Source organism: Nyctibius grandis, chromosome 3 (assembly GCF_013368605.1).
Source record: "Nyctibius grandis isolate bNycGra1 chromosome 3, bNycGra1.pri, whole genome shotgun sequence".
Classification (NCBI taxonomy): domain Eukaryota; kingdom Metazoa; phylum Chordata; class Aves; order Nyctibiiformes; family Nyctibiidae; genus Nyctibius; species Nyctibius grandis.
Genome location: NC_090660.1, coordinates 64,818,646 through 64,839,559, shown reverse-complemented (window position 1 = coordinate 64,839,559; position 20,914 = coordinate 64,818,646). Strand labels below are relative to the sequence as shown.

General features: G+C 40.8%; 1 protein-coding gene across 4 annotated transcripts in view; it reads left to right on the top strand.

The window, feature by feature from the left end:
* Nucleotides 1-20,914, top strand: part of NOL4 (nucleolar protein 4) — a 203,645-nt gene that overhangs the window by 22,086 nt on the left and 160,645 nt on the right. For all 4 annotated transcript variants that reach the window (XM_068396614.1, XM_068396613.1, XM_068396611.1 and 1 more), the window contains exon 2: nt 14,955-15,104. In XM_068396614.1, coding sequence (XP_068252715.1) covers nt 14,955-15,104 — 150 coding nt within the window. The remainder of the gene's footprint in view (nt 1-14,954; nt 15,105-20,914) is intronic.

The following is a 20,914-nucleotide window of genomic DNA, read 5'->3' as shown; positions in this document are numbered from 1 at the left end:
ATATGAAAGAAAATAATCATGAACTTTAATTATACAGAGCAGACTATTTCATCTACATCTTTCCTTTTCTTTCATCAACTGTGCTTTATATACACTAATATTAGCATGCGAAGTGATACTGTATGGTGGTAAATTTACAGCATGCCTAGATTAAGTCAGAGACTTGCAAACATCTGATTAATAGGGAGTCTAACTTGCAAATACTATGATTTCTTATCTCCTATCATGCATTAGAAGTTGGGTAAATCTGATTACCTACTTATTCAAAACATCTATTTTTGCAGTGCTGTTGAGGAGACAGTATCTTTTCCTTCATTATTTGACTGGGTTTTTAAAATTCTGTTAAAAAAGAAAAGAGATGGTGGACAGCATCATTAGTAATCAGAACTGGAGTGTACCTCTTATCTTCACTAAAAATTAAGAAGCTGATATTTATAAAAATTAAGCCAAATTTACCTGATAAAACAGCATTTGCAAAGCCAGTGTTGTAATTTGTAACTACCGTTGTTTTGAACTGTTTGCTATTTAGGGCATGCTCCAGCGTTGATGGAGGGAATGTTCTGAGTAAAATTTGTGTAACTGAAGACCCTTTTTACTAGGAGTTCATGGTTCAGACATCTATGTCTGTTTCAGCTTCAAAGCAACATAATAAAGGAAAATATTTCCATTCACTCTCCTGTTTTATAATCAGTGATACATGTGCATGTTAGATAACACTGCAAAACATTTAAAAGAAAATTCATATATCTTTTACGTATAGGCTTTAAGTATAGGCAAATCTTTTAAGTATAGGCTTTCAAAGAAGGTTGATCGCTATGGAATAAAGGTCTGAATGAAGGACAGACCAAGCATGAACCCAATGAATTTTATTGCCAGTGACAGAACAGACACAGATTTTGATTCCCAGCCTTCAGGTGAGTGGTGCCTGAGCATGCCTGAGAGAACATGCACACAGTCCCCATGGAAATTGCTAGCCATAAATCTGTTTAAACCCTGAAAAAAGTGTTCGGACTGCAAGAGGAGCTTCAGAGAAACAGGAGCAAGGGGGAGAAAAAGTAAAAAGTAGTGGGGAAAAGGCATTTTGTCTTACTGCAACTGTGAGAAGAACCACTATCACTCCTATAAACATTTGAGTATTCTCACTGCTTTCAGAAGAGCATTAAGTAGGGCAAGAAAGACTTAGGTCGTTACAGTGCTTATTGAAAGAAAGATTGATAGAGTTTATTTAGAGGAAAACGTGAGTCTACTGAGTCTTCAGAGAAGTTCAGGAAACTGTTTTAGATAGTTGTGCTCTCTTAGCACATAACCCTACAGGCCAAATAGGGTTTGGTGGGCTTTCATGAAGGTTCATCATGTGTAACATTAGCAAGTGTTTTCTGTCATGCAAACAGCTTCAATATAATATTTGATACAGAAGTATTTTCCCTCTAAAGAAAGTTACCAAAAGAGTTCATAAGGGCTCCCTTTTTCAATCACCACCACCATTTTTCTCTCAGATTCTTTTTAGATATATATTTCATTTATGTCATTGTAGCAAAAAGTAATTGGCAAGGTGAAACTGCAGACCAGCGTTGAAAATTTCTCCTAAGCAAAGTCTGGCTAATATTGACTTCAGTGTACAGTAGCAGCATGTTTGTGCCGAATGGTGATATGAACTCTCCATCTGCAGATGTCAGCCTCCTAACTATCACGCTGGTCAAGACTGAACATATGGTTGAGCAGTGTTTTTCAAAACTTGATTCTGCTGGCGAGGATTGGCCTCTTCGTGCTGTGAACTGTGTTTATGGTTGGGGAAGGGAGGAAGAAGAAAAGGAGAAAAAGTTGGTGTAAATGATCTGACTATCTGCAACAGGTCTTCCTCACAGAAACACAGGTTTTTGCATCTGGCACTTGTTCTTGCCTAGGTTACCCAGGAGAGAAAAGTGCTGTTGTAGAGGTGAAAAAAAAAATAGAATTAGGGAAATGTAATTTAATTAAAGAAAAAGCCTATAAATAAGTTGTTAAAGAGCGCCACATAAGTCTGCTGAGGTCATTTCATTTTATAAAACCTCATCTGTGCGCACACAGACACACAAATGTTAACAAAACTAATACAAAAACCCCCAATATTCTTTATTTTCTAACTAATTTAGTTTGATGATACTTTTGAGTGCACAAGCCCTCCCTCAGGTTTGAGATAGGATCAAAAAACTTGGTTTTTTTTTAATGTATTTTTGGAAGGATAACTTTTGCACCCCTCATAATGAATTTTCCTGAAGAACATTGTTACATATTTGGTTCATGGCATTTGCTGGCTCCACAGAAAAGTTATTCCCAATATCTGACATGACATTTGCTGCTTCTGTTTCAGATCTGGTGGAGAGATGGTGTATCCAATGTTTTGCCTGATTTTTCTAGGTACTGTGTGGCTTCATCTGAGAACAGACCCTAATTCTCCCTACAGTTCCCACCTTGCTTATGTTCGTAGATCATCAGGACTGTAAAATCACTACTGCTAAAACTGCTTGCAGGCAAAAGTCAGTATGCCAAGCACAGACCCAGGCATTCAGTTTTGTACAAATCTGACTGCTGAGTCCCCAGTGGCCTGTATCCCTTGGTCAGGTAACGTTACCTGTGCAATTACAGCAAGCCCCTTCATAATCCCTGCCCATTTGTCCTTGCAGAAGTCTAGAGGGACCTCCATTAGGGGCTGTTAGCTTATATTCCAGGAATATTTAGTCTTGGAAGTGCTTCTTTGCTCCTGCAGCAAACAGCCTTCTTCCAGCGTGGGAAGTATATTTGTAATGTGGTCAGAGAAGCAGGCCATGCGTGGAGCACTGGGTACCCTGGAGACTCCTGTCCCCTTTGGCACTGGAGCTGGGGACAGTTGTTGTTGTTCTGCACTTTGCCTTGCAAGCGAGGTTGCTAAACTAGCACCTGGGTTATACCAGCACCAAGGTTTTGTACGGGTGGTGCAAAGCTACTAATGTTTTCTCATCTGTTCCAACCATAAGCTGCCTGTACGGCACCAGTGCAGCTTAAAATCTGATCCCCAGTGTCTTTACTGATGTTGCTAATGAGGTTACCAATTAATGGCACCTAATGGTCTGTTGTAGCAGTGGTTTTGGTGATGGAGACAGCTGTCCTCCGGGAACTGTGCTGAGACTGTGGACTCATTTTGTATAAGCAAGTGAACAGCTGTTGCAGAAACATTGATGGGAGAGATTAGGTCACACACTTCATCTCCCTGCCACCCCAGGGCTATTCCTTGCAGTAGACAGCAGGTGGAAGATGGAAGCAACTTTAAGGGACAAAAGCCCTTGCTAGAGTTGGATGCAGAGATCTAGATGCAAAAACACTATATCACATTAGCAGTCTTCTGATCCACCCTGATCTCCTAACTTTTTGCAGTATTTTACCAATTAACTAGGATTTTGAGGCAATTTATTATTTTTTTAGAGGTTTTGTCACTGAGCTGTGTTGATCTGTGGTGTGGTATACTCTTGGCACCTGATTGCAGTGTGTGTCTCTTGGCATTTGCATATCACGTTATTTATTAAAAAAGCTCCCTCTGCAAACACCCTTGCATCAGAGGCTTATGAGTATTTGGAATATAACTTTAAAATACGCATTTACTTTCACAGGCAGCACTTTGAGGTAATGAGTTCTCATTATTTAAGCTTCACTTCAGTGTTAGGTTACTTTTGGCGTACAGTAGTTGCATTTCATCAGTCTGAAAAAAGGTGGCATTATAGATCTACATTGCATTCCTCTAGTGCTTGAATACCTGTAAAGTATAGCACACTTTAAAATGTAATTGTGTAATTGTTCATTTTTGGAACATGACAGGAGTGTTAAGAGTTAACGTATAGTTAGTAGCTTGCCTGTTTCTTTTTGCTGAACTGATGACAATACCAGATATCATTATTCAGAAAAAAACCCAAAACATGCCAGCAGGTCCACTCTAGGATTCACACCCATTCATTTTCAAATCCCCTACAGCAAAAATATTTGAAGAGTACTAGTTGTTTTATCCTGGTAACCTTATTTGAGAGAAGCAAATCTTTTAATGCTCACCAAAGTACTACACAGATAAAAAAACCTGCCTATTTTGAGATGTAAGTAAAACTCAGGTTTGTATGTATGTGTTGTCGTTGCTAGTAACTTTTAGAAACAGAGTTTCATGGATATTAATGTACAGTGTGCTGAGCTGTCAGAGTGGGGAGCTGAAGTCCCTTGCTTTCAAAATACTCACCAGGAGTAGCTGACACTTCCACATTACCTGTGAGATTGAAAAGGCAGTTCCCCCACTAAGCATTTAGCTTGGCATTGCGGTTTTCTCTGGAAAAGCCTTGGAGTGACTGTTTGCAGCTTGGTAGATATAATTTTCAGATAGAATGTATGAAGAGTAGAAAGACATGAAAAAGTGTTAAAAGAGAATGTCATTTCAGTGTTTGTACACTTAGTGGTTACTTGTGTTTCACTGAGTTGTTATCCTTCTATTTTTTGGCTTAGCCTGATGGTGTATTTACAATTTTTTGAACAACTGAAGAAATCTGTAGACAGAAGGATTAACACCTACCTCAGAACTGCTTCTTCGAACTTTTTTTGTTGTCAGTTAGGAGAAATCTTATTTCATAGCTATTCTAATACTTACCTCTATGTTCAGTTTTACTTTCAGTAAAAGAATAACGTTACTTTAATGGGATGAATTTTCACACACTTCATCGTGTTTCATGGTAGAACTGAAGCCTTGGCAGTTTTTTAAGCTTAAAAACTGCAATTTCTTAGAATTCACATGATTAGAGAAAATTCTTGTAGAAGTTCCTCATACCTAGATGAATCCTCTAATGAGTCATAGGGAAGCAATAAATGCATTAAAACTTTGATCATGAATGTAAGCTCTAACAAAATCTTCAGTTAAATTTGGCTATGTTACACTCCTCCTCTGTTTAGCTATCCTTAATGTCCTAGCTAGGTTTATTAGCTCTCAGGTGCTTACCAAACAGTGAGTTTGAAGTGGGCAAGTGAAGTGTGCTGGATATTTCCAGAACTGTAGTGAATATTTTCAAAACAATAGACTTCGATGTCAAAACTTAATTATTTCTAATAGGAAAATAACCCAGTAGAAACTAGAGACAGCATCCTTCAGGGAACAGGAAATAATACAATATAGTTATAAAAAAAAAAAGGAAACAATTATAGTGCTTCTATATATTCAGAAACGGCCTAAGATCAGAAATCAATTTCTAGGTGATTTTTTAAAATGAAGAATTCATTGATAAATTATAGTTAAGTTCAAACTAATCACAAAAAAATGCAATTTGCTCAATTATTTTTCTTGTGTGTTAGAAATTGACCAAAATAGTTCACTTTTGAAGTGCAAACTGCCATCTCCCTGCGGGTGTTACATGTGCTCTTCCTCTCTCTGTGTCCAATTCTAGCTTTGGTTTAGTTGGAATTGTCCCGTACTTTTCACTGAATGTGATGCATTTCATGCCTGGGTTAATTGTTCCTATGTTTAATATAGCAACTCAGCATACTTTTGTAGCCAGAACACAGCATTAATTTGCTTTTTCTGACAAAAAAAAAAACAAAACAAAGAAAAGCAAAGAAAAGGCCAGCTGTAATCCGACTGTACATCTAATGATGGAAGCATCATCTGTCATTTTAACAGGCTAAGTAGGCAGCAATTTGCTGGAGAGGGAGGCAGGTAGAGAGCATAGCATGGCAAGTATCATCTCCATGTCAGAACAGGTGTTTGTTCAGCTTCTTTCTGTTCTCCCCAGTTACGTCAGTGCAATGTGTGTCCCTGAGCTAGGTACCTAAGTATCTGCCTCATTGTTTTTGGGTAATGTTCATCCCAGTGTGCATGTGTGAAAAATCCCATCTCGTTGTCTTACTAAGGAAGCTATGGCTGCATCTGCACTGGCAGTTTAGTTTGGAAAAGGAATGTGCCTTTGAAACAAAGCTCCTGACCATGCTCGCTGTGCTTCGTTTCACATTGCAGTATTTTTTCAGTGCTTGAACTGTATTCCTTTCAGTGAAAGAAAACTGGTGTTTTTTCCAGGTGTGCACCTACTGGGTTGCAACCAGAAGTGGGTGATCAGTGCAGGGGACCAGGTTAGAGCTAGCCTGAAGTACGTATGGAGTGGAGTCAGCTCCTTGGTATCAACTGCTTTGCGCTACAGATCTGCTGCTCCTGTGGTGCCCAGTTTGCTCACGGAGATACAGCTCAAGGTGTTTGGTTAGCCTGCAGCAACAGACTTCACAAATAGTAAAATGTGACCTGTCTTGTGATCTGTTTTTGTTCAGAATGGTTGTATGAATGTTTAAAGAGCTAAGGAAAAAAATAGTTGGCCGTTGTTAGTGCGCTGATGGAAAAGACTATTCAGACCTCAGTTAAGAAGTAACTTTTAACTATGAAGAGTAAACTGCAACCAGGGCTCTGCCTGTCCTGAATCCCTCACTGGGGTCTTCTCTGCCATTCCTTCAGGGCTCTGAGTGCATTTGATCTTGAGGCGGCTTTTTGAAATTGCCTCTTGCTTCCCATGTCCATGCTTATTTTTAGTAGGAGACACAAGAGTCAGTTCCATGCTTCATTTCAAAGCTCTTCTCCTGCACTAACACTGATGATGATGGATCTGCCTATCCGTCCACACTTCTCAAGAAAGATGAAAAAGAAAAGTTTCTCCAATATGGAAAGAGCTTTAAGTATTTATCTCAGAGACCACTGGCCAGGTTGTTATCCTGTTCACGCCAAAGGGGCCTCTGAAGATACCTTTGAAGGTACTGTGTCTATCATGAAATAATCTCCAGGCCCATTTTATTACACTTCAAGGAAAGAAAGGTGGCAGACCTTCTCTTTGCCATTTGGCAAGTTGGGTTTCACAACCCATTATCTCTAATTTCTAGAGCTTAGTTTAATAGAGCTAGTGATTCACACCAGATGATGGCCTCTCCTGAAACGACTCAGTAGGGTAGTCCTTTTCGGTGGGATCTTTTAGACTTATATGGCACTCAGCATTCACCCCTTATTGTTTATGGACAAAGATTTGGCCCATCATCTGGACTGGTCCAAGAGGTGAAGGAGAAAGGGAGTTCTGCTCAGTATTGATTTGGTCTCTCACTGTTTCGTGAGTCTCTTGGACCCCCCTATGAAGACGGTCAGAGGACTTTTTCTCACCCACAGCTTTCATAACATCCAAAAACTTTGTGTCTGTTGTTTAGTTTTAGTCTTTCATCTCAAATGGCATATTAATTTGCCATTTTACTTCACTTTATTATCTTTATTTTCATGTTCTATTTCCACAATTAGTTTGACTCGTTGCTGCCATATCCTAGCTTATTGATTTAGTCCTTGGAGGGTTTGTTGCTCTAAAAGTTCCAGAGAGAGGACTTGTCAGCTGGAGATGGTTCTGGTATATATCTATCTATCATCTGCCTTAATATAAATCTGATTTTTCCTGTCTCCATCTGCTGGTAAAAGATGAGATTTCCTGTTCAAACAGATCATATAATGAGTAAAAGAAACTATAAATTTCAAATAATAAATACCCCTTTCGCTCTTACAGACACTTCACATTAGGAACTGGATAGAAATGATAATTTTCTTTTATTTTTAGGTTGCTTAATAGTAGCTATCAAATACTTTTGATCTGTTGTGGATTTATACTCCGCTGACAGGAACGAGATATTCAAATGGATGTACTAATAACCTGGGAATTCACAGAATCACAGAATGGTTAGGGTTGGAAGGGACCTCTGGAGATCATCTAGTCCAAGCCCCTGCCAAAGCAGGTTGACCTAGAGCATGTTGCACAGGGTCGCGTCCAGGAGGGTTTTGAACATCTCCAGAGAAGGAGACTCCACAGCCTCCCTGGGCAGCCTGTTCCAGTGCTCTGCCACCCTCAAAGTAAAGAAGTTCCTCCTCATATTCAGATGGAACTTCCCATGTTTCAGCTTGTGCCCATTGCCCCTTGTCCTGTCACTGGACACCACTGAGAAGAGTGTGGCCCCCTCCTCTTGCCACCCACCCCTAAGGTATTTGTAAGTGTTGATAAGATCCCCTCTCAGTCTTCTCTTCTCCAAGCTGAACAGACCCAGCTCTCTCAGCCTCTCCTCATAAGAGAGATGCTCCAGTCCTCTGACCATCTTTGTAGCCCTTTGCTGGACTCTCTCCAGTAATCCCTTATCTTTCTTGAACTGGGGGACCCAGAACTGGACACAGGACTCCAGATGTGGCCTCACCAGGGCCGTGTAGAGGGGCAGGATAACCTCCCTTGACCTGTTGGCCGCACTCTTCCTAATGCACCCCAGGATACCATTGGCCTTCCTGGCCACAAGGGCACATTGCTGGCTCATGGTGAACTTGTTGTCCACCAGAATAGCCAGGTCCTTCTCTGCAGAGCTGCTCTTCAGTAGATCAGCCCCCAACGTGTAGTGGTGCATGGGGTTATTCCTCCCAAGGTGCAGGACTCTACACTTGCCTTTGTTGAACTTCCTGAGGTTCCTCTCTGCCCAGCTCTCCAGCCTGTCCAGGTCTCACTGAATGGCAGCACAGCCTTCTGGTGTATCAGCCACCCCTCCCAGTTTTGTGTCATCAGCAAATTTGCTGAGTGTACACTCTGTTCCTTCATCCAGGTCATTGATGAATAAGTTAAACAGGACCGGACCCAGTACTGACCCCTGGGGAACACCACTAGCCACAGGCCTCCAACTAGGCTCTGCACCACTGATCACAACCCTCTGGGCTCTGTTGGTCAGCTAGTTCTCGATCCACCTCAATGTGCACTCATCTAAGCCACACTTCTTGAGCTTTCCTATGAGGATGTTATGGGAGACAGTGTCAAAAGCCTTGCTGAAGTCAAGGTAGATAACATCCACTGCTCTCCTCTCATCAACCCAGCCAGTCATGTCTTCATAAAAGGCTATCAGATTGGTCAAGCATGGTTTCCCCTTGGTGAATCCATGTTGACTACTTCTGATGACCTTCTCCACATGCTTAGAGGTGGCATCCAGAATGAGCTGCTCCATCACCTTTCCAGGGATGGAGGTGAGGCTGACCGGCCTGTAGTTGCCTGGGTCTTCCTTCTTACGCTTTTTAAAGACTGGAGTGACATTGGCCTTCCTCCAGTCCTCAGGAACCTCTCCTGTTCTCCATGACCTTTCAAAGATGATAGAGAGTGGCTGGGCAATAACATCTGCCAGTTCCCTCAACACTCGTGGATGCATCCCATTGGGGCCCATAGATTTGTGGGTGTCCAGTTTCTCTAAATGATCTCTGACTTGATCCTCCTCAACCAAGGGAAAGTCTTTCTTTCTCCAGACTTTCTCTTGTTCCTTCCAGGGTCTGGGATTCTTGAGGGCTGGCCTTAGTAGTAAAGACTGTGGCAAAGAAGGCATTCAGTAACTCCGCTTTCTCTGCATCCTTCGTCACCAGGGCACCCTCCTCATTCAGCAGCGGGCCCATGTTTTCCCTAGTCTTCCTTTTGCTGCTGATGTACTTGAAGAAGTCCTTCCTGTTGTCTTTGATGTCCCGTAGCAGATTTAATTCCAAGCGGGCCTTGGCCTTCCTTGTCACCTCCCTGCATACTCTGACAACCTTCCTATATTCCTCCCAACTAGCCTGTCCCTTTTTCCACATTCCATAGACTTCCTTCTTCCATTTCAGTTTTGTCAGAAGCTCTTTGCTCATCCGTGCAGGTCTCCTGCCCCCTCTGCTTCAAATCAGTGCGCTGAAGAAACTAGCTTGTTAGTTTCTATGGGAGTAAGAGACATCCTAAAATGGCCATCCCACTTTAAAATATTAATATTTTTACAGTTACTGAGCAAGCAGATAAAGGAAATAATATATAACGGGATTTTCAATCTGATCATTTATTTTGACTTATTTTTGCAGACAGGTGTATAACGCTTATGTTATACATAAACTAACATTGGTTCCTCCTAACAGTTACAATACAAAAATTTCCAGTGTTGAATCCAAAGGGAGTAAAACACCTAAATAAAATCATGTCAGGAGCTCATTACGTATAAGCTACAAAGGCGGGGGTTTATGTGCAAAACTTTTTGTAAGGATATAGTTCATTCAGAGCTCAACATTTCAGTCAGCAAAAGACTTTGCTTCCCATCCAGGGGAGATGCATCTTCAAGACTGCAAAAGGTGATACTAGTCAGCAGAGGAGTGGTGACACAAACGTGCTTTAACTGTGCTGTCGTCTGAACTGGTGTATATCAGAAAAATGGTACACATCGTATTTCTGCATTCAAAGTGGTCTTACATTTGTATGTGATTTATGTTATGTAATGAAATATTTAGGTTGATTGTTATTTCCATCTACTCCTTATGTTTTGTAGATGCTTCTGGCTTTGATGCTTTTACAACAGAGGTTTTTATAGTCCTGAACTTTTTCTATAAAACCACCAACCAAGCCTTTACTTTTATTTTCTATTTCAGTCTATCATGTGTTTATAGATTTTTCAAACACTGTAAAAATGCTGATAGTTATATTCATTCGCGAATCAAGAGAGTGTTTTATGAGACCTGTTTCCCCCAAGAAATTTCAACATGAGATGGTGCAGGTATTGTCAAGCAAGGAATTGCAAGCACTTTTGTTTCAGTGACTTTAATTTTAAAGGCTTGTGTTAATTTTTTTTCTCCTGTAAAGTAACTATAAAAATGACAGCCTTTCATCTAATAGGTCTTTTTGCTGTCTTGACTCTCTGCTTCACTGGCAAACTTTTTTCCCTTCTTCACTCCTACTAGCCCTGTAGGTTCCACCTCAATAAAAGAGATTGACTCTCCCCTCAAGCATCCTTGTTCAAAGAGATCCTCAGCACTTTCCGAGAGGTGCACAACTCTCTGTAAAAGTCACTTCTGTCCAGAAATGTATTCTTTGTGTAGATATCTAAAAGCAAACAAACAAACAACTTTAATCTCAGAGTGCAAATGGAATTTGTAGGGCTGAAAATGAAAAGAAACATGTATTTATTTGTATCCTAAGAACATAGGAAGATCACTGAATAAATATGAAAACAAGAATAAACAGGAAACCCTGCTTTGCAAAGAGTAAAATTAAGTAGCTTCCGACCGGTAGAGATTGAAACCATTCCAGCAGCTGTAAGGATGAATTGTATTTTGGCAATGCCTGTCATGCTGTTGGCTGGAGAGGAATCTGAGACAACTGGTTTAGAGTATGGGCATACCTCTGTGATGACTGGAACAAATGGGATGAAACTCAGCCTAAAAGATTTGAGTCCAGTTCTTGAAGAGAAACATTTGGTGAGACTTGCATTCCTAAGGCATTTTAGAAAGTGGGACTTGGACTCTTGCCGTGATGAAGGAAAGTCCTAAAAATACCTCAGTGATTTATAAATATCCTCCTTGCTATTCCAGAGTTGTTAGTACCCAAGTCACTTTGAAAGGGGCATTGAAGCTTCTCAGTCATAGAGTTATCAAGAAGGAACTCAATATCTAGTCTATCCAAGACGGGATTTACTCAAACTATCCCTGACAGACATGTGTCTAACCTGGTCTCAAAATCCTCCTGTGACAGAGATGCCACAGCCTCCCCAGGCAAACCATTACTGTACTTGACTATCCACATCAATAGTAAGTTTTTCCTAATGTCTCGTGTAAATCTCCCATGCTGTGGCTTAAGCCTATTACTTGCTCTGTCCCTTGTGGACATTTCATAGCCTTTTAGACATCTGAATAGCATTATCACATATTCCCTCATTTGTCTCTTTTTAGCCTTAGCTGAGGCTAAATAAATGTTCCCTTAGGCACTGTGAAAATTTTTACTTAAAGCCAGCTTATAAAGTAGAGCTGCTTTGTTAATGCCTTTATCAAACAGCAATTTCAGGATAAAAGTGTAGCGTAACGGCATATGGCAGGAAAGCTTGATACAACTACGTCTGCTTCAGAGACATTGTGGTTTAAATGGAGATTTGGGGTGGTATCACTTGCCCAGCTTTTTACTTGCTGGGATGTCAGTATTGGGATATCAAAAGTCTCAGTAAGTAGCTACCTTATTGTCATTGAAGTTACTCATCTGGTGTATGGCTTCTGCAGCTAAGGCTTACGTCTCTGCCCAGCATTGCATGTTGCCAGATGCACTGAGCAGCTTACACACAGCAGCTCAGTAAATCCTGCAGCATTGCAGGCTTTCTGAAACAAGGTCTACCTTCTTGCCTTACACAACACCAAGCAGAATGAAGCCTGACCTAGTAATATCCATGCCCACAGACAAAGTTATGACAAAGTTACAAGTATAGATGCTAAGGAATAGTACTGTCTTCCCCTGAAGCAATTTCCACTCAGTGTAAACCATTTTTTTCCTACCCTTTTTGACTGACAAGATTTGTAAAGTTTGTATTCATTTCTGGCACTTCAGTTAGGAGGCATGGCAGAGTTTGTGCAGATTTTACTTCCTTTTATTTTTAAAAGTAGTAGCAATGCTGACTGTTTTATTCAGCTGGATGGAGAAATGCAGCTTCAAGAGCGCATCTACATCATGCCTACCCACCTTTGGGTATCAGTGTCTGGGGAGGGGGGTAGGAGAACCATCAAAAAAGAGCACTGCACACTACGGCCACCAAAAGCAGCAAAATGAGTTTTGTTTTTGAGTTTCTTGTTTGAATGTATGCCTAAGGTTAGCATGTGTCAGCTCTGGTGAGGTGGCATCTCAGGTTTTAAATTAATATTGTTGTAATGCATTTCTCTTTAATTAAAAAAGAGAGCTCCCCCGTAGGAAATTTCCTAAAACAAAACTCATTAGTAATAAACAGATTAAATCTTTATCAGTTAATCAACACTATAAACTTCTGAGTGTTTGGAGAGCGGTGTGAGATAACACTGTCATCATAATAAGAGCGTTTGAAATCGTTAGGGATCCCACCGTGCCATTTGGGTGGTGATAAAATGATGATTGAAGATGGGCCGCCCTACAGAGCTCACGTGTGAATTACCCTGAAGATTAAATCTGCAAAGATCTGGATTTTCCCTTGGGCTCATCTCTAAAGCATTTTTTTTTAAATAGTAGGCAAGAGTCTTGGGCAATACCAAGCAAATTCTTAATGATGCTGATATCAGAACATGTCACAATGCCACAAAATTTTTGAGCTGGTGGTTAGTGAAGTTTTAGGGACTGTTCATGGGATGGGAGCCTTGCTGCCTTCTCAGAGCAACTGTTCCCATGTCATGTCTCTGAAGCTTTAACCTGTGGTGGAGCCTGCACTGCAAATTCCTCATCTTCCTCCACCCTGAATCCTCAACACAGTCACGTCTGTCAGGACTATGGCAATCCTCTCATCTGCTCTGGTCTGGCTGTCTCCTGGGGATAAAATGCACAACCTACCGTGCAGATGGAAAGGGCAATGTAGCTTTGGGCAGGGACCTCTTTGATGAAGGTTGGTGAGAGGAAGAGGCATAGTGGAGCAGGACAGGGCAAAACTTGTATGGCTGGTAGCATATCAACACCTCCTAACCTGATAACATCTGGAGTCATGCACATTTAGGAAGTTATGCTATAAAGGCACTGACATTTTCTCTGTCACTACTGGGAATGTGTCAGAGCTCCTCTGTGTCACCCTGGGGGCTTCTTTGGAGACACTGGGATTATTTGGGTTCGTGCCATGAACTCTACGAAAAATAAAAGTAAGTGGGCTGGAATAAAAATAGGGGCAGTGAGAAAAATAAATCATGTTTGTCCACATCCAGCAAACTTACTGGAATGGGTTAGCAGGAAGTTATTAGCAGGGGGGTGGCAACTGGGACTTATACATAACTATTGCCTTTTCATTTCTGGTCTTTATTTGATCACCGCAGCCATAATTGCACGTGTTTTGTCACAAAGGGGTCAGTGTAAATGAGTTTTGTTGTGGCATGAATTACAGCAACAGTAAGGGTATTATCAAACGTGTTAAGTTTTGAATGCATTTATTGCTTAAAATACTCATTGAAGGTTAGGTGACACTGTTGACTTCAGAGGTCGAAATTCAAATGCTGTGTTGGAATAAAAGTGAATTGGCCATTCTCATTTTATTCTTCATATACTTGTGTTGTATTACAAAACACAGCCTGCTTGATAGATGCCTGCTCTGGAAAAACAAGAGTCCCAGTTCCTGCCCCTTCATTAGAACTGAATCTATAAACAGCTGTAAAACAAAAAAATCCTCATATGGATAGTCCTATTTAAAAGGCGGGAATTGAACTGTACTGATTAATCTCAGAGACATTGGGGACTGTTTCTCTTTTAGAAGTCTTTAGCTACCATGGCACTATCACTTTTGAAAATCAGATGGTAGGTGTCCTCACTTTTCTGTCACTTGTTGCTACTGGACATCTGTGTACAAAACCACAAATTTTAAAAATATCCCTTCCTTTTCCTCATATTGTGATATGTCTTCATGTAGTATATTTTCAAGCAGGTTTTGCAGGGGTAAATTGTTTGTAACAACTTCTTTTGTATTCGTAATTACAGTCAGATCTGTCACCTGTGAATTAAAACCTTTTATTAAATGCTAGGTACAGATTTACTGGGAGGGGAATGAGAGGATAAAAGAGCTGTTGCATTCTTCTTAACAGCCGCATAATGCATTTCTGTGCCACGTGTTTGGGATTGCCTCTGCCTTTGAATCTTGTTTGTGCATCTGGAGAAAGAAGCACAAATACTTTTTTATTTCATTTTTTAAATACTGGAGTAAAAGATCACTTTCTATCAAGAGACCAAATGTCCTGGCTTGGCAAAATAGAGTGCTGCAAGGGTCCATATGATCATTCTCATCATACGTCTTTCCTACAATACTGTTTCCATCATTCACAGGGTGGGTGACCTTCAGATCTCAGTGGAAGGGTCTTTAACTCCCTTTAACTTCCTGCTGAAAAAAGAGAATGCGTCTCATGATTATCGTAATTTATCTGTTCATCCTGTCTTCCTTACTTTTTCTTTTCTCTTTTTTTCTCTTTTCAGGATGGAGTAGGTGTAGATGAGAAGCTGTCTTTACGGCGGGTAGCCGTCGTAGAAGATTTCTTTGACATTATCTATTCCATGCATGTGGAAACTGGGCCTAATGGAGAACAAATCAGAAAACATGCTGGACAAAAGAGAACGTATAAAGCAGTAAGTAAAAAGCCGCAACCAACCAACTAAAAGTGAGCATCAGTCTCTAAAAGCGTGAATTATTTGGGCTTAGTCTCAGGGCTTGCAATTTGTGTTTTTTTCTAGCTGCATCAGTACTCTAACCCTCATCCTCAGATCTATTTCAGAGATCTTCCAATAATGCCACATTTTCTGTGTAATAAGGGCCAGATCCATTGACTTCAGTAGAGATTTCCTCATTTGTACAGGCAGAGAATTTATTCTTTCTGTAATGGTTTGACAATTTCTCTCATAACTCTGTATTCTTGGAAGGTATTGCACAACTTTGCTAAATGAGGTGCTGTACTTCAGCTGCGAATGAAGCTGCATTATAGTTTATCGCTGCAGACTAAGTATACTTAATGGTTTAATGGTATGAAACATGTAAATATCCTAAATTCAGAAGGCTGGAAAGCTGCTAGGTACAGTGAAAGAAGTATTGAGAGGGTAGCTCTCAAACGTGCATAAACCGGCATTTCTCTAGAGAGAAATGATTATTTCTAAGTTTTTTAATTGCACATTGGTGCTTGACCTAACCAGTTCAGCCACTGCCTTAAAATAGCTATAAATAGCTTTTGTGGTTAGTGGCACAATTATAACACTTTCTTTTCTTACTGAGAACTAAGGAAACATTTACCGTGCTTTCCCAAGGTGCTTAAAATGTATCCGCTTGCCTGGATTTGGGTGGCCAAACTTCCACGCACAGGGCTGTGATAGTGCCAGGCATGCTCAGCGGTTGATCCTGATTCACCTGCCCATCTGTTTTCAGCTGCTGAAGTACCGGGAGCTCCCCCAGAGTGGCAGGGCAGGGGGTCCCAGACAGGGCACATCCCACCACCCTGGCCAGGGTGCAGGGCATCCGAGGCACCTCTCCCCATGGCCCCAGTGGGATGGGGCTGGAGGGGGGCTGTACACAGGGCCCTGAGGTGACCTGTCACCCTGAACACTGTGTTCTTCACCTTAAAAACAACCTGTACTCGTGTCAGGCATTTTTGTCACCAAAATGTGTGGGAACTCTAGATTTCTGATACCCATTCAATTTTAGCCGTAAGAAATAGCTATTTTCCATTACTGTTTTTTTTCAGGTATATAACAATCTTTACTATGTATCTATGAATCCCTTCATAGATATTTTATTTATAGGCTATTTCAGATGGTTTGTTGTGGGATAAGCTCTTGGCAAGATTTCTTATAATTTGTTCCCGGCGGTATTGACCTTAAGATAGATGTATGAAGGAAAGACACTAGTCATCTGGGTGTGCTTTGTAAGGCTTGGAGTGGTATTTCAGGGTGAATAAACACAAACTCTAAACTAATTTTAATCTGTCACCTTGGCCATTTTGATACTTGGTCTTCTTTTTTTAGAAAACATTGGAAAAGTAATATTTTCATTGACCTTTCTGTTTTATTTTACTTCAGTAAGCTGTTCAAAGGTATAGGTCACAAGCTTTGCAGAATAATATACAAGTAGAAGGAATGCTGCCAGCTATAAATACAATACTTCAGGTTGTCATCCTACAAATATAAGCCAAGTATAATATTTACTGCCATAAGAATCCCATGATTCCAAGTCAGATAAGAAATTTGTTTATTGTGAACAGCATGAAAGACAGCTAGTGTCTCTCCTGTGAGGAGAACTATTTGTGCAGATTCAATAGCCTACACAGTAGTTTCATTTGATGTTAACTTTTATTGTAATTGAAACCTGAACTTATTACGCTGTTATGAGCAGAGGATAAAGATGCTCAAATGTAAGTTTGTGTCATTACCAGAGTCTACAATATTTGTGCATTCATTTCATTGCATATTAGTTTATTAAGGACATCGAGTTTTATTTCCCAAGGCCAGGATTCACATATATAATTTTTAAAGATTTCCATAGAATTAGGTTAAATAAACAGGCCTCAAACTCTACCAGACTAACTGGAGAAATGCATGCTCCTTTACTGGACCTGTCCATGAAAATGCCTTCCTTAAAAATGATGAGCTGTATTCTTGGTCTATTCCAGCAAGCCATGCAGTATCTATTTCCTCTGTGGCACTGCAGGAGGAAAGAGGTAGTGTCTCAGGTAACTGTCTCAGAAAACATTATGCCCTAAAAGCTTTATAAATCAAACTGGAGTACTTTGGCGGGATTTAATTTTATTAAGTGAATTGGGAACAAGATTAATTTAGTCTTGTTTCTTTATTCACATGTCAAAAGTGAATCATCCTTGAGATCTGTGAATGTATTTATCATGCATAAGTATTCACCAAATAGTTTGAGTGAAGAATTTTTACAGGAAGGATGGTTCACAAACTGTATGCTACAACTGTTGTTTGTTATTCATAATTCATGGCATGTGATGATCACATTGCTTCTGCTCTCTGACTAGGTAACTGAAACAGTTTAACAGAGAAATGATGAGGAAAACCACCATAATTTTGGCACAAAATTGCTAAACTTCTGAAGTTCATAAATATTGTCATGGATTTTCAGTACTTGAGTATTTCTAAAAAATTAATGGCACAGCCCTAAGTATTGCAACATATTGATTTCAAGTAATTAATTTGCTTATATATGTGTTAGTCTCTATTTTCAGTAGTGAACCTTCTCCACTCAAAATTTTGAATAGCACTCAAGCATGATTAGAAGGGTAATGAAATTGTCAAAGTTGACTTAATTTGCATTCATATAGAGTAACAAACTTGGAATAGGTAGGGTCTTTTTAAATTTTGGTAGAGTCACCCCAGATGCTGCAGTGCTAAAATATATCAGTATGTTTCTCTGAAAGCGTGTTCAGAACAGCTTAGAAACTCAGTTAGTGAATCTGTAGTCTGAACTGACTTGTTTATGTTACCTGTGTAGAAACGAATGGCATTTTTACAACTGATTTCTGTGGGACTTCCTACAGCGGTGCTGCACAGGAAGATAAATAGGATGCGGTACTTGGTACCTCTAAAAGAGCAGCGTATTGGAAGGGAGCCTTTATATTTTAATTGGGGCAGCAATGCACCAAACTCAAACTTTATGATTTCTTGGCACAAACCCTATAGATTAATTAAGAAAGCATCTGTGCTTCAATATTTAAGTTTAGAATAAGGTCCCATTTTCTTCTTTGCACACTAACAAATGAGAAGGGAGTTGTACAAAGTCTATGTAGATGATGTGGGAGAGTAACCTTGAAAATACGCAAAAAAGAGTGAACTTCCGATTTAACTGGCAGGTTTTGTGCTCATTTCAAGTGGCTGACTTTTATACACTGTAAGATTGATGGGTTGTGTTCCTTGACAGCATAACTGTAGGTAGATCTACACCAGCAAAAAAAAAGACCTGGCTTATATATATAAAAAAAACCCAAGGACTTTAAATCATATCCGGAGTATTGCAGCACTGACATACAAGTGCACCAGACTTAAGGAATACCTAATGTGATGTTTATAGTCTCAGCTAGTTCCCCGGTTCCCAGGGAAGTTTACAAACAGGGAAAATGTCAAGGGCTTTGTTCTGAGAGATGCTTCCCTCACAAAGGCAGGATATGTGACACGAGGCCTGGCCGAGTCAGTTGCTCAGCAGGGGCATAGGTGACTAGGAAGGTGCAGAAGGTGAAAAGAGCATGTTCCTTGGGGCCAAGGAAAGCAGCAGTGCCCAAACAGGTCCCTGCTCATCCTGCATTGCTCGTGGGTCCTCTGCCGGGCTCCATAGGAGGTAGGGTGAAATGTGCTGCTGCAAGGGATTGGTTAAGCAGTCGGGAGAAAGTACCGAGGATCCTTGTAGGGGTGGCTCTGCTAGCACTTGCTGCTACAGCTCAGTGTCCTAGAGGAACTGTGTTGCTTTGGGATAGTACTTTTCACTCTCTGTCCTAAAGGACTTATTTTTGTATAGGCATCCCACCCTGAAAGGAGAACTGCGGTGTCAAAGTGGAGACAGGGATGCGCAGGGGAGAAGTGTTCAGGAGAAGAATCTGTCTGGTGTGTTGGGAAAGGCATTCAACAAGTGCATAGGTGGCTTTCTGTGCCTTTGCAGAGCTGCATTTCTTGATTTAAACTCTTCATCTGTGTCTAAAATTTAAATTCAAGTGCTGAGGGGTATATCAGATGTGGGAGTAACTGGGAGGTATATCAGATGTGGGAGTAACTGGGAAAAGTTGTGGCTACAGTAGCAGCATGATGCAGCAGGCTCAAGCTGTTAGGACAACTCTTTGTGATTCCGTGCAAACCAGGAAAAAAAATAGCCTTATTGCGTTTTTCAAGAAACTCAAATGGTCTGTGACATGACTGAAGATGGACAACATCTCTGTCTCCTTTCAGGCCCAGCTATGGGTACAGATAGGCCAGATTTAGTGATCAAGCCTTATGTTTCAGAGTAGATCTTATTTTCCTTTAATATTCTTAAAAAATATATTAGACTTTTATTCATTTAGTCAATAGACTATGAACAGTAAGTGCCTCACCTTTGTATGTTATATCTGGACAAAGTTGCCTATAACCAAGTGAATCATCTATCTGAGAACTGTTTGTGTAAGTCTTGTAGCCACCTTAAACACCTTAAATTCTATGTGCGTACTCTATTTGAGTATTTTTACCTGTGAAGGATGATCTAATATCTGCCTGTTGAGCCTACATAGCCGTCATGCAAAGCCTTGAAATGTTACAGCAATGAACTTGAGTTGTGAGTGAGGGTTGCGATGTCTGAGGAGGAGAAATGGGTCAGTTAATAAAATTCCCAACCCATGAATGAAAAAGAGCACTGGGCTGATGAGCTGGAAGAGAAGCAGGCTTGTAAAACATGGGAGAGATATTGATGTGTCAAGGGAAAGTAGCTTGAGGCAAGAATCTGATCAGATAGGTAGTACATAAATATATAACATCTGAGGCATAACAGGAGTCTGTTAGATGTGGGACAATATCTGGGGTCCTGTGCTTCATCCAGCTGTTGCAGTAATAAATGTTTCTTGGTTTGGGATCAGGCTGTTGAATCGCCTCCCTCTTTCCCGTCACCCTAAGAGAAACTTTCCTCAGATTGTGGACCATGGCGTGACATTTTTCCCCTCCCAAAACAAGAATGTACTTGTGAGTCCCCTCTCCTCGGGGAAGAATTTTTTGACAGCTTGCACTGTGCAACAACATCATCTCCTTCCAGTACAACTTCCCCGATCAAACAGGGTTAAAGCATTTTTGGGGCCTGACTGGTTTCCGTCCAGGGGAAACCTTGTCCTTGGGGAAGCAGAAGAATACGAGGTTTGTGCAGGGCCTTAACATGCTTAAATCCTTGCATCCACTCTGTTTTTGCGTGCATGGTGAAATAGCCAAGTCCTGTGCACTTTTACCCTACAGACTTGTTCTTGCTTGTTTGCAAAGGGTGAGTGTTGAGTGTCCTGGCACTGGTCCCGCTAGCAGATGCTCCCCATCGCTTCCCTTGCAGAAAGAGGCTTCTGCTACACGGGAGGGAAGAGAAGGAAAGGGAGCTGTGAAGCACAAGTTTAGCACAAGAGGGAACAGCATTTTCCCCAGTATAGCAGGGTAGTGAGCTCTTGATAAAACTCCCAGCAGTAATATATCTGCTTTCCTATGTCAGCCTTCTGGTCTGACCTCTTGCTGAGAAAAGGAGAGGACTTTCCTTGGCTGGCTTGCCCTCCTGTCATCAAGAAACTGATTTCTGCCACCTGGTTTGATGGCTGTGGGCCCAGGACAGATTACCATCTTCACTCTCAATCCCTCTCTCCCCTCTTGAAAGTCTTCTTTGCATCATTTTCCTCCCCTTACCCTCCTTAATTAAAAAAATATATACGCAGAACAAAAAAAAAATCTCT